The sequence below is a fragment of the Epinephelus lanceolatus genome, chromosome 1 (assembly GCF_041903045.1).
Source record: "Epinephelus lanceolatus isolate andai-2023 chromosome 1, ASM4190304v1, whole genome shotgun sequence".
Classification (NCBI taxonomy): domain Eukaryota; kingdom Metazoa; phylum Chordata; class Actinopteri; order Perciformes; family Serranidae; genus Epinephelus; species Epinephelus lanceolatus.
The window spans coordinates 14,219,574-14,233,175 of record NC_135734.1 but is presented as its reverse complement, the minus strand read 5'-3'; the positions used below and the strand labels follow the sequence as shown (position 1 = coordinate 14,233,175).

The window sequence follows — 13,602 nt, the reverse complement described above, 5'->3', positions numbered from 1 at the left end:
CATCATGGTCATTTGTTTCCTCCTACAGCTGGTGAATGCTGGCGAAGATGTTCTGGTCTTTTATAACGACCGCGCCTCCTTCCAGACACTGGTCCAGATGATGCGATCAGAGCGGGACCGCATGGATGAGAACAGTCCTCTGATGTACCACATACACTTGGTGGAGCTCTTGGCTGTCTGCACAGAGGGCAAGAACGTCTACACAGAGATCAAGTGTAACTCCTTGTTACCACTGGATGACATAGTGCGGGTGGTGACCCATGAGGACTGCATCCCTGAGGTGAGACGAGCCTCAGACTGAGACATGCTGAAGATTTCACAGTGTGATTACACAATAAGCCAGTTATAGAGCAGCACTCTGTGAATAGAAAGGCTTACAAAACTGTTCTCAATGCATCCAAATTCCCTGTCCTTAATTTTTCTGTGAACAATGACAAAAATGTATTCAGCACTTTTGTGTCTTTAAGGAGATTTGTGCATCAGTGTTGGATTGTGTGATCATTTTTCCATTGTTGTATGTGACTGTCAGCTGTCCTTGGGCTGCACCACATTTTTATATTAACTAATCCTCCTGACCTTTCAGGTGAAAATCGCCTATATCAACTTCCTGAACCACTGCTATGTGGACACCGAGGTGGAAATGAAGGAGATTTACACCTCTAACCACATGTGGAAACTCTTTGAGAACTTCCTGGTTGACATTTGCAGAGTAAGGAACACCAAGAGGCTCTATGGCATTTTTTTTTTTACTTCTCATAGGAAATGATGATTTTTAAAAAACAAACAAAAAAACAAGCAATTTTGCTGTGTTTTGGTGCTTACAGGTTTGCAACAACACAAGCGACCGTAAGCACGCAGACACCATTCTGGAGCGCTATGTGACAGAGACAGTCATGAGCATTGTGACGACTTTCTTCAGCTCGCCTTTCTCTGACCAGAGCACCAGCCTGCAGGTATGTAACCAGCCACCAACTTTCTTGAGAAACACCATGCAAGAAAAAAAAAAAGCCAAGTTTAAAGGTATAGTAGGTAACATTTTCCCATTAAAATGTCTTAAAAGAACTAGATCTGTGTCATATATTCTGTTGAGTTGTGTTTTTACATTATCCCAAATGTGTCCAACAATGTTGAAACCTAATATTGCAATTTTAAATGTTTTGCAATATGCTGATTATTGTGATGACATATATTGTGATTTATTACATATTTTAAACTGCTAATTAAGGAAAAACTTTGCCAACATCTTTTTTTATCTAAGAAGATAAAGTTTTCAGCCTGATCATCTCACTTCTTTCTGGGTTTTTTTTAATTTATTTATTTTTTTTTAGCAGCAGCAGCATGTATCTAATTGACTAAAAAGGCAGTTGATTTTATTATCCTAGTTGGCTACCAAAAGTTTAATTTGTATTTGCAATATTAATGATTTATATAATTTAAAAAAACTATACTTGGTGTCTGTGTGTTACAATATTGCCGAGCAAAATATCGCAATACTATGTTGTATTGATCTTTTTTTCCTCACCCTAACATTACAACATTCAACACACCTACAAAGTTATTTTTAGAATAATTGTTTTGACCAGGGATAACAACGCTTGGCAACCCCACAACATTAAGTTAGCTAACGTTACTGAACATAACCAAATGTAACATGAATAAAACTGTAATACATGAACTAGTCTGTAAACATATTTTCTGCCTGAGTCAGGTCAGATGGATTTTCATCAGCAATGGTGGTTGTTTAACAATGAAGACTACAACTCTTATGATTCTACGCAACTTCACGACATCATAAAAGTCCCTATTTTGTTATTGTTTTGACTGAGAGATCTTGAACCACAGAAATTACAGACAGTATTTTACCTTAAGTATAAGGTAGCTTTAAAGTGTTGAACTAATGGGAAAACAAATCCAATGTAAATCCAACAGAAAATGTTTTTAAGGAGACGAGAATAATTTTTTTTTTTTTTTTAATGTTCTATTATTTGACAAAAGTAGGTTTGCTCAACAGCAGCTGTGTCACACATGCGAGTTGCACTCAGTGTATGTTGACAAAAACAGCTGTAATGTAAACCTGTTGCTATGAACTTTCTTTATAGGCTTATCATGATCTCTGACTCATACAGTATGTCTGAAATGTCCAGTGCACTCTTGTTGAAAGGTCATCTTTCTCAGAATATACTTTTGAAGGATCAGACCCCTACCATTAGCCTGTTAGATAATCTGAGAGAAAGTAAAGTGGGGGGATAGCATGCAATACATGGTTGAGATTCAGGGGTTCCTCTCTCCTAATATCTCCATGTAGTGGCTGCTAACCTCCAGCCTATTAATGTACACTATGTGTTGTGCTCTAGGTGGCCATCAGAGCGAATGTAAGTACAGACAGAATATGAATTAGGTACCCCAATGTAATTTTACCAAATAGCGTGACCCTCCACTCCAGAAACCCCTCATTCAGAAGCCTGACTTTTGATTAGAACCAAACCATCCACTGCAGTGTTTTTCATATTAAAGGGTGACTTCGGTATTGTGCCTTGACTGTATATTCCCATGGTTTGTGCCTAAGTGTCTAGGCATTAGCCTAGTATTAAGAGAGAACGCTGCAGCCGTGCAACCATTCAGGGCAATATACCGCATCACTGTATGTCCACTAAAAATGCTTGTTTTGGTTAGTGGTTCAGATTGTTATTATCACGCTCAGGTTTCTTTATTTGTACCATAGGTAGATTTGTTTTGCAGTAGACAAGGCATTCATTACAAGTGTCTGACAACATTATGGAAATGATCCCTACAGAGAAAGAACCTCTTGTAAAGAGTAAGATCATTTTTGTTTGTTTAACTTACAAAATCCATCATAGTTTGTCTTCTCACTGCTTGATCACTAACTCAAGTTTTATTGAAATAAACCCTGAGTTCACCAAGTTTGATGTGAAAATATGCTGGCTCTGTACATATTAAATTACTGTTTATTTAAATGGAGTCTGGTGGGTTTTGCCACTGCAGTTTCAGGGCTGTTTCTGGTTAAACAAAAAAAGATCTTTCTGTAATGTTGTCATACACTTCAAAACTAATCAGAGCCCATCAGTGGCAAAAACAAACACTTTTAGTAGACATAAATTAAAGGTGAATTATTGACCTGAGTGGTTATACTGCAGCCTGTTTTGTGGCAGCCAGCTGCTGGGGTCTCCCTCAACAGTGGACCACTTTCAAAAATTGTTGTTCCCATCAGTCAGTTAGACACAAAAACATGATAGCAAAATAAGGTCAAGGCTGAAAAATACCATAGTTACCCTTTAAGTGCCTCCTTAAGTGGTCAAATTAGTGCGTCCACAGAGTTTCTCAGAATTTCTTCCTCCTGATTAACATCACTGCGGGGGTGAGGGGGAATGAATGTTTCCCATCTTCTCCTATTTGTTTGTATTAATCAGAGCAATGTTAGTCACGGTCCTGTAGAGTTAATTGGACATAACAAAGTTAAGACCAGTTAGCCGTGATTGTGATTGTTGGCATCCTGTTAAGCTGAATTATCCTTTCCTGTAGATACGTAAAAAGTATAAGCAAACAATCATAGATTGATAGAAATAATATTGTGTTCACAAAATGTTTATTTGCAGTGCTCTATTATTGACTTTGTGACCAGTGAAATAATAATTATCCTTTGGGTCAACTCTGATGCAATCACAAATGATGCATTTTTGGACTACCACGTTACAGTTTGTATAGTCGAGATCACATTGTTTTACAAATTTAAGCATTATACGTATAGAGCACTTTACATGTCTCCAGCAATTACAGCGGTGTCTGAAATGTATAGTAATGTATTCTGAAGTATGTTTGTGATGCATCTTGATTATTTTCCGTGCGTGTTTTATGTCTTCACTGCTTGTATCCTCTGCTGCAGGCCTCTCTGTTGGGGAAAATATTTCAGGTATTTGTTCAATTCAGTGGGGAAAACACAGAGTTGGGTGTTGGGTGTGATAGAAAATGATTTACCTTTGTTATTTATGTATGTGTGAGTATGCTGAGAGGGAACTGATTTTGATTGGGCTAGGTTTGGGTGAATGTCTGCTCAGAGATTAATGGGTCTCCTGTAAAGGAACAAACCACCCCTGAGTCAGCATGCTGTTCTGACTGCAAGTGCTGTCACACCAGCTACGCGACATCACTGTGTGGAGTGTGTGTGTGTGTGTGTGTGTGTGTGTGTGTGTGTGTGAGTGAGTGTGATATTTAAAGGCAAAGCCAATGGTCCAGATTGTTGGTGCTGTGTTGTAGATGACAGATGGGTATCTTTCATGTTTTTAAGGGATGTCTCTCTGTCTTTCTTTAAATCTTAGAGCAGTTAGCCATGTTAAAAAAATATATTGATGTACAACCTCTCTGCTTTTTTATTTGCATCTTCTTCTCAGACCAGGCAGCCAGTCTTTGTGCAGCTGTTGCAGGCAGTGTTCAGGGTCTACCACTGTACCTGGTTGGTCCCAGTCCAGAAGGGCTCTGTTGAGAGCTGTATCAAGGTGCTCTCTGATGTCGGTAAGATCAAGATCCTCACATCAACACCTGTGTCACAAGCCCTCATCTTTACAGTCTCAGTTAGTTTATCATGTTGCTTTAAAGGTGCAATGTGTAATGCCTGGCCACATGCTCCAAAGTAAAGAGGGGTACCATTTCACCTCCAAGCTAACTCGTAAGCTGGCTTAGCTTTTTTATTTTTGTATAATAGTTTGCAGTCATTTGAAATTCAGGTGAAGGTCAGGAAGTGATAAATCCATATACAGTAACTGTTACATGTGAATTAGAAATAAATTAAATTAACCACATAAAGGGTTGGATGATCCTGTTGCAGAAGGTATCGTCCGAAAAAAATTAAAACTCATGTTGGATTTGATCCATACAAAATTAAGTAAAGTGTTTTTTTATTTTTTATTTTACACCTTGACTAATTTGCTTAGTGTGAACACAAATTGCCTCTGCCACCAGACCGCCTAATGTCACTAATGTTACACAGCAAGCCGATGAAAGGGTACAAAAGTGTGGTGGACAAAAACTATTTTGTGTGTGGTTGGGTGCACAACTGAAACCACTGCTGTCTTGTTTCAGCTGAGTGAATAAATAAGCTTGAGAATAACTGTTTTCTTTTTCTCTAAATTTTATTTCAGCTCTGTAATGTAGCAGTAACGTTACACATGGATGCATTGCAAGCTAACGTTATTAGCTAACGTTAGCTAACTTAAGCTACTGTTTGCAACCAACTGGTTTAACCGTTCTCAGAGTTCTGGTGAAATGCCATTAAAAATCTGGATTGTGGCTAAAAACATGGAGAGGTTGTCACAACACAATGTAATTGCATCCAAGTTAGGGTATGTTTAATCACTTTAATGTTAATGTTGGACATTAGTTGGAAGCCAACCCACGGCCGCAAGTACAAAGCCTTAGTACATGGGGCCCCTGCTCTACCAGTTGAGCAACTGGTCACCCTTACATACGGAGGTTTTTGATCTGCATCTGCCACTGTTTCTTAATGAGTTTTTTTTAACTTCTCTATTGTATGTCCTACCATATTTAGGACTTTAAGTGGCCTTTGTTTTTCCCACTATGATCGATTGGAAAAGCCATAAACAGTGCAAATCACATGCAGTTGTGCAGTGTTGGTAATCTTTGTCTCTAGTTGCCTGCCCTCCATCTGGGCAATGCACCAGTATATGATGTCATATGTAACGAAGCTATAAATAAACCAAATAAACTCACAAAACGTCAAGAAAGGAAATATTCTTACGCCTATTTTTCTTATTATACAGATGATTACAGCCATACACTTTCTGAATTCAAGTTTCTTTTGCCAAACTAGGACTAGCTTGTTAACTTATTGCAAGACACTCTTCATTTAAACTCAACAGAAACAAAATAAAACTCACCAAAACCATCTTTGTTAGTCTTCCCACTGTTTAAACAATCGCCAAATCTGGTTTGGTCAAAATGACCTCTTTGTCATTGAAGTAGATGTAAAAATATGCTGGCTCACACACTGTCCTCATGTCTCTCGCTGCCAGCTGAGCAGTGGCTCTCACTCTTCTTCTGACGCAAATCATTAAATTAACAAAATAAGATGACAAAAACTGCCCCAAAAAAACACCTGCGATATACTCAGCCTCTCACCAATATAATGGTCCGATTACTGAACCCTACTAACAAGCTCTCGGAGCAGCTCTACTTAGTCATCCTCTCATGTTGGACTAAGGGCAGTCTGGGCACTATATGACTCACTCACTTCTCGTACAAGTAGTATTAAAGCCAGGAGGGGCCGGGATGAGCTGGTTAGCATTCTAATTTCAGAAAATCTCTTTGTAACATATCACATAGACATCTTTGACAAACATCAGAACGGTCACTTTTTCATATTATGTTTATAATCTTTTAATCTTTTAATTCTGGCCATATCTTACACATTGCTCCTTTAACAGCTGCGTGTATGCTATGTTTCTGTATAGCGTTTACTAGTAAGGAGTGAGTTTTGAGCAGAAGTTACTGAAGCTTATTTATCTTCTCACATTGTGTGCATCACTGTGTGTATGTGCTAGCTAAAGGCAGAGCAATAGCCATCCCCGTGGACCTGGACAACCAGGTGAACAACCTGTTTGTGAAATCCAACAACATTGTCCAGAAGACAGCCATGAGCTGGAGACTTTCTGCTCGCAACGCTGCCCGCAGAGACTCTGTGGTGACCGCCTCAAGGGACTACAGGAACATCATCGAGAGGCTTCAGGTACAGTATTTGTCAGCACTTTGTGCCACTTACATGTGTTAAATTGTTCAAACAGTAAGAGTGTTTGTTTGTGTGGACCGTAGGACATTGTGTCAGCTCTTGAGGACCGCCTGCGCCCATTGGTCCAGGCTGAGTTGTCAGTTCTGGTAGATGTGCTGCATCGGCCCGAGCTGCTCTTCCCTGAAAACACAGACTCACGCAAGAAGTGTGAGAGTGGAGGTTTTATATGCAAGTAAGCACCAAAATATCTTCGTTAGCAAAATATGTCTATTATTGAAATATGAGTAAGTGTATTCATTATAGATGAGACTTAGGAACTAATGTGCTCGTGCAGGCTGATCAAACATACCAAGCAGCTGCTGGAGGAAAACGAGGAGAGACTGTGCATCAAAGTTCTGCAGACGCTGCGAGAGATGATGACAAAAGACCGTGGTTATGGAGAGAAGGTAGGAGAGGTTGCCGAGCCACAGACATGGTGAGGTGATGTACTTCATGAGCACAGTATGACTGTGCATATACTTTATATTGTACTGTATGAATAAACACAAAGGTATTTGCATTTTGATGCCATACATAGGATTTCTGTTCAGAGAAAGATGTAAACTTTGCAGGAACTATGAATTAAAGAAACACAGATGGTCAAACACTGAGTTGCAAAGTTGTCACACAGAAGCAGCAAAATGAGATAGATACATGTCATGTCATTAAATTATGTATCCATGTAGGTGTAGTTATATATAATACCACATCACTGCATCACACACTAGCAGAGGTGGACAAAGTACACAACTCTACTACTTGTATCAAAGTATAGATTCTTCTGGTCCAAAACAAGTTTAAGTTGCTGAGTCAAATTATTACTTGAGTTTATGTACTGGAGTACACACACACACACACACACACACACACACATACATCACCGGGTCCAAGGTGAATCCACATACCATGGGTGATCTGGTGGGGAATCTTCATCTCCATCTGCTTCCATAGCCATAGTAACGCTGCATAACCAGATACAACCCCCTGCTGATGACCTCTCATCTCTACCTGTCTCTAGTGATGAGCTGCCCAATGTAAGTAGTGCACATACGAGGCACAGGCAGGGGATCAACACTTTGACAAATAAACCACACAAACAACTGCATGGTCAAAGTTTATGGACTTCTGCATTTCAGAAAAGAAAAAATAGTCCTTTGCTGACTTCAAACAAATGTAAGGAGTAACAGGAGTTCAAAGAAATTTAGAGGAATGGAGTTGAAAGTTAAAAGTTTCCAAAAAAAACTAAAAACCTCCAGTAAAGTAGTGATACTCAAACAACATTGAACTAAGATAATACAATAGTAGTCGTAATTTTTAAATCTTTGTTCACAAAGAAAATACATTTGTGGGTTTCTTTTGTTGCTTGGACGGCCATCTTGCCGATAATATCTCCTGACACTTGGTTTGGAGTATGCCTCTGTAAAACATTCATTTGGAGGGCCATGGAGCTCTAGCATTTCGCCCTACCCCTCCATCCCAACAAGAACGGAGACAGGCTACCTCTAGACATGAACCTGCAAAAAGGAGGGGTAAGGGCTAAGTGGTAGGGATGAAGGGGCCTTTGAGCCTATAGGGCTGTGTACCGACAAGAATCTGGCAATACAATACGTATCACGATACAGAGGTGATGATTCAATATATTGTGACATATTGCGATACTGTAAGAAAGGTGATATGTTGTGATTTTTTAAAATCTAATTTTAGGGAAACTGTCATAGCATGAAGAACATGCCACTATATGCATAAAAAGTTTACTTTTTTGCAACCAGAACAGTGGAATCTGCATTTGTATTTCTCACAGTTACTGTAGCATCCAACATCATAGCACTACGATTTGTGTCAAATGAGCAAAGGAATGAACATTTGCCTATATCATTAAAAGAAAAGAAAAAATAAGGAAATAAATGCAGAAAATAAAAATGTAAACAATTAAAAATTGATATATTGTTTTTGAGAACCGATACAGCATCATAAAACATAATATTGAAATACTCAAGTGTATCAATGTGTTTTTTATACCCCAACCATACACACACAGACTGCCAAGAGTACCTTTATTTTGAAGGGAATTGGCTCAATCCTGCTGTCACAGTCACCTCTGGACTCCGGACTCAACAAGGCAGGACTGGTCACTTGCTTTCAGCCGTACTCACACTGTATGACACTGCACTAATTCTGCTCACGGCAGCTAACATCCATTTATAAATGCATTTTCTTCTGTACTGCTGAAGTCGATAAATTTCTCCACAGTCTTAACTCACGTAACATACATGTCATGCTGTATCATTGACCTCTGCTTTAGCTTCCTCCTTCCTGTGTTGTTATCTAACCCCTTAAACCCTCTGTTCTCTTTCAGCTCAGGGCCTTTGATGATGAGATGGATATGCCTAAGGTTGTCTCTCTTTTTTTTCTACTCGTGCCTCTGTTTCCTTGAACTGCTGTCTGCTATGTCTGTGTAACACTAGTTGTCTGTAACTGTCCTGTGGCTGTGTGGCGTAGGTAGCGGTGGCTCTAGGCACAGCTGGTATCAAGTAGTGGTAGGCTGATTCTTGCCATGAAACGGTGAACTGAAAATGGTGAAAGAGTGGGGGAGAGAGTGAGAGATAGAGAGATGAGTGCTGTGGCTGAGTGCATGTTGCTCAACAGAGTTATGTTATTCCAAGTTCCAAGGTGAGTCACTTGCTGGCTGGGCGAAGTGCCAGTGCTGCATCTGCATGGCCTACTTTCTGCCAATGTAAGCACCATATCATGTGAAAGTCATTTTGGGACATACTTACTGTAAATTCTAACACTGATTCTAGTTTATCACTGACGTCACTTTTCATTTTACGCTTAGAAGTTAAGATAAGATAAACTTAATGAGCCCATACTAGTGAAATTCACTTGTTAGAGCAGCTCAGGAATCACAAACAAAGGACAAAGTGATTTAGTGGTAAATAAAAGTGACACAAGATTTAAGAAAAGAATAAAATAAAATAAAACTGTATTTGCTATATACATGTTTCACTTACACACAAAGCGAGAAAGCAGATAACGTGAAAAGAGAAGTCATGAAGCTATGTACTTATACTGATTAGAAATTTGAAAAAGACAGGAAAAAAGAGACATGATAACTTGACAAAAATGAACTTTAAAAAAAGCTTTAATAGATATTGAGCTCCACAGAATATATTGGTGGGACGTTCCATATATTTCCCCAGTATTTAGTGAAAAGTGGCTGTGTCTGGTTTTATAGCTGAGCCATAAAAGCCCTGTCACCTCCATTCCTGTCTTTTTCTTTCATCTAGGTGTTTTATCGTCTGTGTCAGTGTTCAGCTTTCCGAAGGGTGTTTCCCCTGCATCTCCCTCAGATGCCAATAGGGGTCACTGTGACTGTGCGCGTGCCGTGTGTGTCTGTGTATATTAATGAATGTAAGGGGCTGTGGCAGTCATTGAGGCTGTGTCCTAGTTTTCCTTGCCTGAGAGCTGCACGATTCCTGGGCCCCTGCCAACTCTGGGCCGAGGTTACATAAGAACCTTTTTCTTTTTTTTTTTCCTGGAACTCAGCCCCTCCGCTGATGTGTGACCTTCAGCAGTAATTGCCAATAAAAGTGTGGAGGAGCTGTTTACCCACACTGCCAGTGCGTGTGCGTGTGTGTGTGTGTGTGTGTGTGTGTGTGTGTGTGTGTGTGTGTGTGTGCACCTGTGTGTATAAATGCAGGTTGCAGTCACAGGGGTGGGGGGGGGGGGGCGGAGTGTGAGAGAGATGATCCCTACACGCACCTGTTAAATGCTGTATCTCCGTCTGTCTACACATGAAAAGCAGCTCTGATGTAAGAGTGGCAGTTGTGGCCTTTATGTGCCATTCTTCATATTTCTCTTTGACTCTTTCCCCCCCTTTTGGTCCCACTAAATCATTGTGACATAATTCATCAACTACTCCAAATACTCCCCACTTCCACTCACACCCTTTCTCACATGGATGCAAACACACACCCACGCTGTGTAAACTTAATGGCTTTGAGTGTTTGTGTAGGTGTGATATGAAAGTGCATAGTTGGCTCTTGACTCTGTCGCGCTTTGAGTAAAGCAGAATAGCGCAGTATATGATTGAAGAGGAACAGGATGAATATGCGATCTTGTTTAACAGGAAACCTATCTATATAAATCTGTCTATATATATATATGTACATACATAATATATGGGTCACATTATGAAGGTTTATGTAGTAGGATTCTGCATAATAAGTTATCATCAAGGCATTTCTTGAAATTGAGATAGCATGAGATGTATTTTTGACCTCCGCAAAGTGCACGTACCACACTGTTGCTAAATGTCACAGAGTTGATTGTCGGCTAAATTCGTTGCTCTTTGGCTGTCACAGTTATGTAAGAGGAGTTCATGATACACACTGTTAGGCTTTTACTCGCAGGCTCCCCTCTTCACCTGGCCTCATGTGTGTGTGGTCTAGTCAAAGCAGTTATGCAAGCCCCTCCATGTTGGAAGTAAGTCATGTTTGATCCCTTTTACCTCACTGCCCCGTCCCTTGGCAAGCTCGTCGGCGGATGGATTTGGAAAAAAAAATGTTCTCTTCGACTTTTAGATTTTAAGACGGCATCTGGCTGGCTTTTTTTATCCACTCAACAGCGTTTTCTCCCACACTCAGTGGGGGTGGTGCTGTGCCCACTCAGGTCAAGACAGAAATTCATTACACAGTGCTGGTGCAGATGTAGGTCAGTCCCAATGAAAATGACAGAGCACAGGCTTTTTAATTTAGTCTGCTTTACTGTCTGCGCACAACAAGCAGCCGAGTGGTAAACCCCAGCGTTCATGTCATTCACCGCTGGTTTAAACATGACTCAGTGTCAGCCTGCAAAGACACAGAGATATGTTTATTTACGCACTTTCCGAAAAAACACTGAAACATAAAGTAGAATGTCCTCTTTGTGTGCGTGTGTGTGTGTGTGTGTGTGTGTGTGTGTGTGTGTGCGCACATGTTGTCAAACTGAGAGGTGTGAGACTGATCAGGGGTTTGCCCCAGGGAGTTTCCAGTTTGGTGGAATGCACTGTAGTCAGAGCGGATGTGGCAGCTGTGAGGGGTTACCCTGTGGTGTGTATGGTCAGACTGGGGATGATTAGCTGCAGATATCTACTCTGATCAGCATGTTGCTTTGTGGTTTGATGTGGTGACAGTGAAGCTGTGTGCACAGACTTGTAGAAGACATTGCTCCTCCAGTGTGTGTGTGTGTGTGTGTGTGTGTGTGTGTGTGTGTGCGCCCCCCTGACCTGCTGCTGAACTCTGCCCCACTACACTGTCTTAAGGCAGGATTAAATCAATAGTTGTCTTGTCAAAAGTGACTTTGAAGTCTTGACACAAAATAATCCAAGTCATGTTTCAAGCCAAGACTTAAAGACAAGTGCAAAGCTGATCATCAACAAAAGTACTGGAAATATTAGAAAGGATGAGTAAAAGTAATATGAATAATAATGATAATAAAAAAATCCATGTTGAACTTCTGGATGAAACTATTTCTAGAGTATTTAGCTTCAGTATTGTGACATATTAAGTGATACAGCATAGGTAGCCGGGATATAACGGTGGAATTTGATTGTTCAAAAGTGGGCGTGTCATAAAAAACATGGAGAGCCCCTGACAGTGTACACTGATAGAAACACTACTGTGCATATTCAGTGGGCCACATACAACTTTTTTTGGCGAATGCGCCAGGTGAGCAGTTCCAATGGACTGAATAGGTGCCATAGTAGGTAGTTATTATCATACATTGATATGATCTTAGCGGTGTGTGGCTAGAAGTTGCAGATTGATTGATTAGTGGATACCATGTTATTGGTTGAATTTAGTTCTATTGTAGGTTAGCTTGGGCTATGTTTTATTTTACAGGAAGAAAGTATGATTGGAATTTGATATAATACAAAGAAACTGATTATTTGTAATTTTCTTTTGGCATTTGTCATGTAGGTGCACTTTATGACCAGGGGATGTGATCTGAAAGGGTTAACAAGTCATTTTTCATTTCATCTTGACTTTGATAGTGTAGCTTTAAAAGAAAATGTGCTTAAATGTCATCATTTGAATTTCATATATTCAAAGCTTTCTTGCGAGAATATATTCTGTTTTTTCCCTCCCCTGTTTCACACTGTGGCTGTGTCTGTCACTTTCACAATCTCACTCTGTCTCACGTTGCCCCACCCACCCACACTTTAGTGTTTATAGGTTCAGACAGTTCTCATACTTCTTAAGCACCTTAACATTTAAAAATCCATTAAAGTATCTGGAATAAAAGCATTGTCACAAAGCTGGAAACAGTCCTATATCTATTATCTTTTTTAGTTGTCAAAGGACAGTGAGCTTTTGAGTTTAGGAAGTATTCAAATCAAGGGGTGAAGATGTTTTGTGTCAGGCTGTGTAGGCCATTGTTACTGAGCGGGAGATGCTGCACAGATGTTTTGTCAGGTTAGCTATTTAGTGTAGTTATTGATCCAGAGTTAGCCTCGCTACATAAGCAGAGTGTACTGTGGCTTGTACAGTACTGATTTAGGAGCCTAAATGTGCAATTTGCTTTACGGAGTAACTCACTAACATGGTGTACAGCTTCCAACTGTCCTAACAGCAAGTTGTTTTTCACTATTGCCATATTCTGCGTTTCTTCCCACCTAAATATTTTATTTCTATCAAGCATAGTTGTCAGTTGTTTGAGGGAGGGGTATTTTTAGATGCCAGTTGAGGTAAGGCTGATGCTTCCTTTTTTTCAGTAACTTCTCCTAGACCAATTATAAAATAAATTAGCTAAAGGGACAGTTCACC

At 40.0% G+C, this 13,602-nt stretch overlaps 1 protein-coding gene across 10 annotated transcripts in view; it reads left to right on the top strand.

Annotated features, from left to right (window-relative positions):
• LOC117256214 (inositol 1,4,5-trisphosphate-gated calcium channel ITPR1) overlaps positions 1 to 13,602 on the top strand; it is a 100,822-nt gene that overhangs the window by 38,978 nt on the left and 48,242 nt on the right. For 3 of the 10 annotated variants that reach the window (XM_078162089.1, XM_033625492.2, XM_033625490.2), the window contains exons 32-40: positions 29 to 280; positions 584 to 709; positions 825 to 953; positions 3,902 to 3,928; positions 4,407 to 4,527; positions 6,573 to 6,757; positions 6,841 to 6,989; positions 7,092 to 7,203; positions 9,153 to 9,188. In XM_078162089.1, coding sequence (XP_078018215.1) covers positions 29 to 280; positions 584 to 709; positions 825 to 953; positions 3,902 to 3,928; positions 4,407 to 4,527; positions 6,573 to 6,757; positions 6,841 to 6,989; positions 7,092 to 7,203; positions 9,153 to 9,188 — 1,137 coding nt within the window. The remainder of the gene's footprint in view (positions 1 to 28; positions 281 to 583; positions 710 to 824; positions 954 to 3,901; positions 3,929 to 4,406; positions 4,528 to 6,572; positions 6,758 to 6,840; positions 6,990 to 7,091; positions 7,204 to 9,152; positions 9,189 to 13,602) is intronic. The other 7 variants (XM_078162160.1, XM_078162293.1, XM_033625493.2 and 4 more) reach the window with 3 other exon arrangements.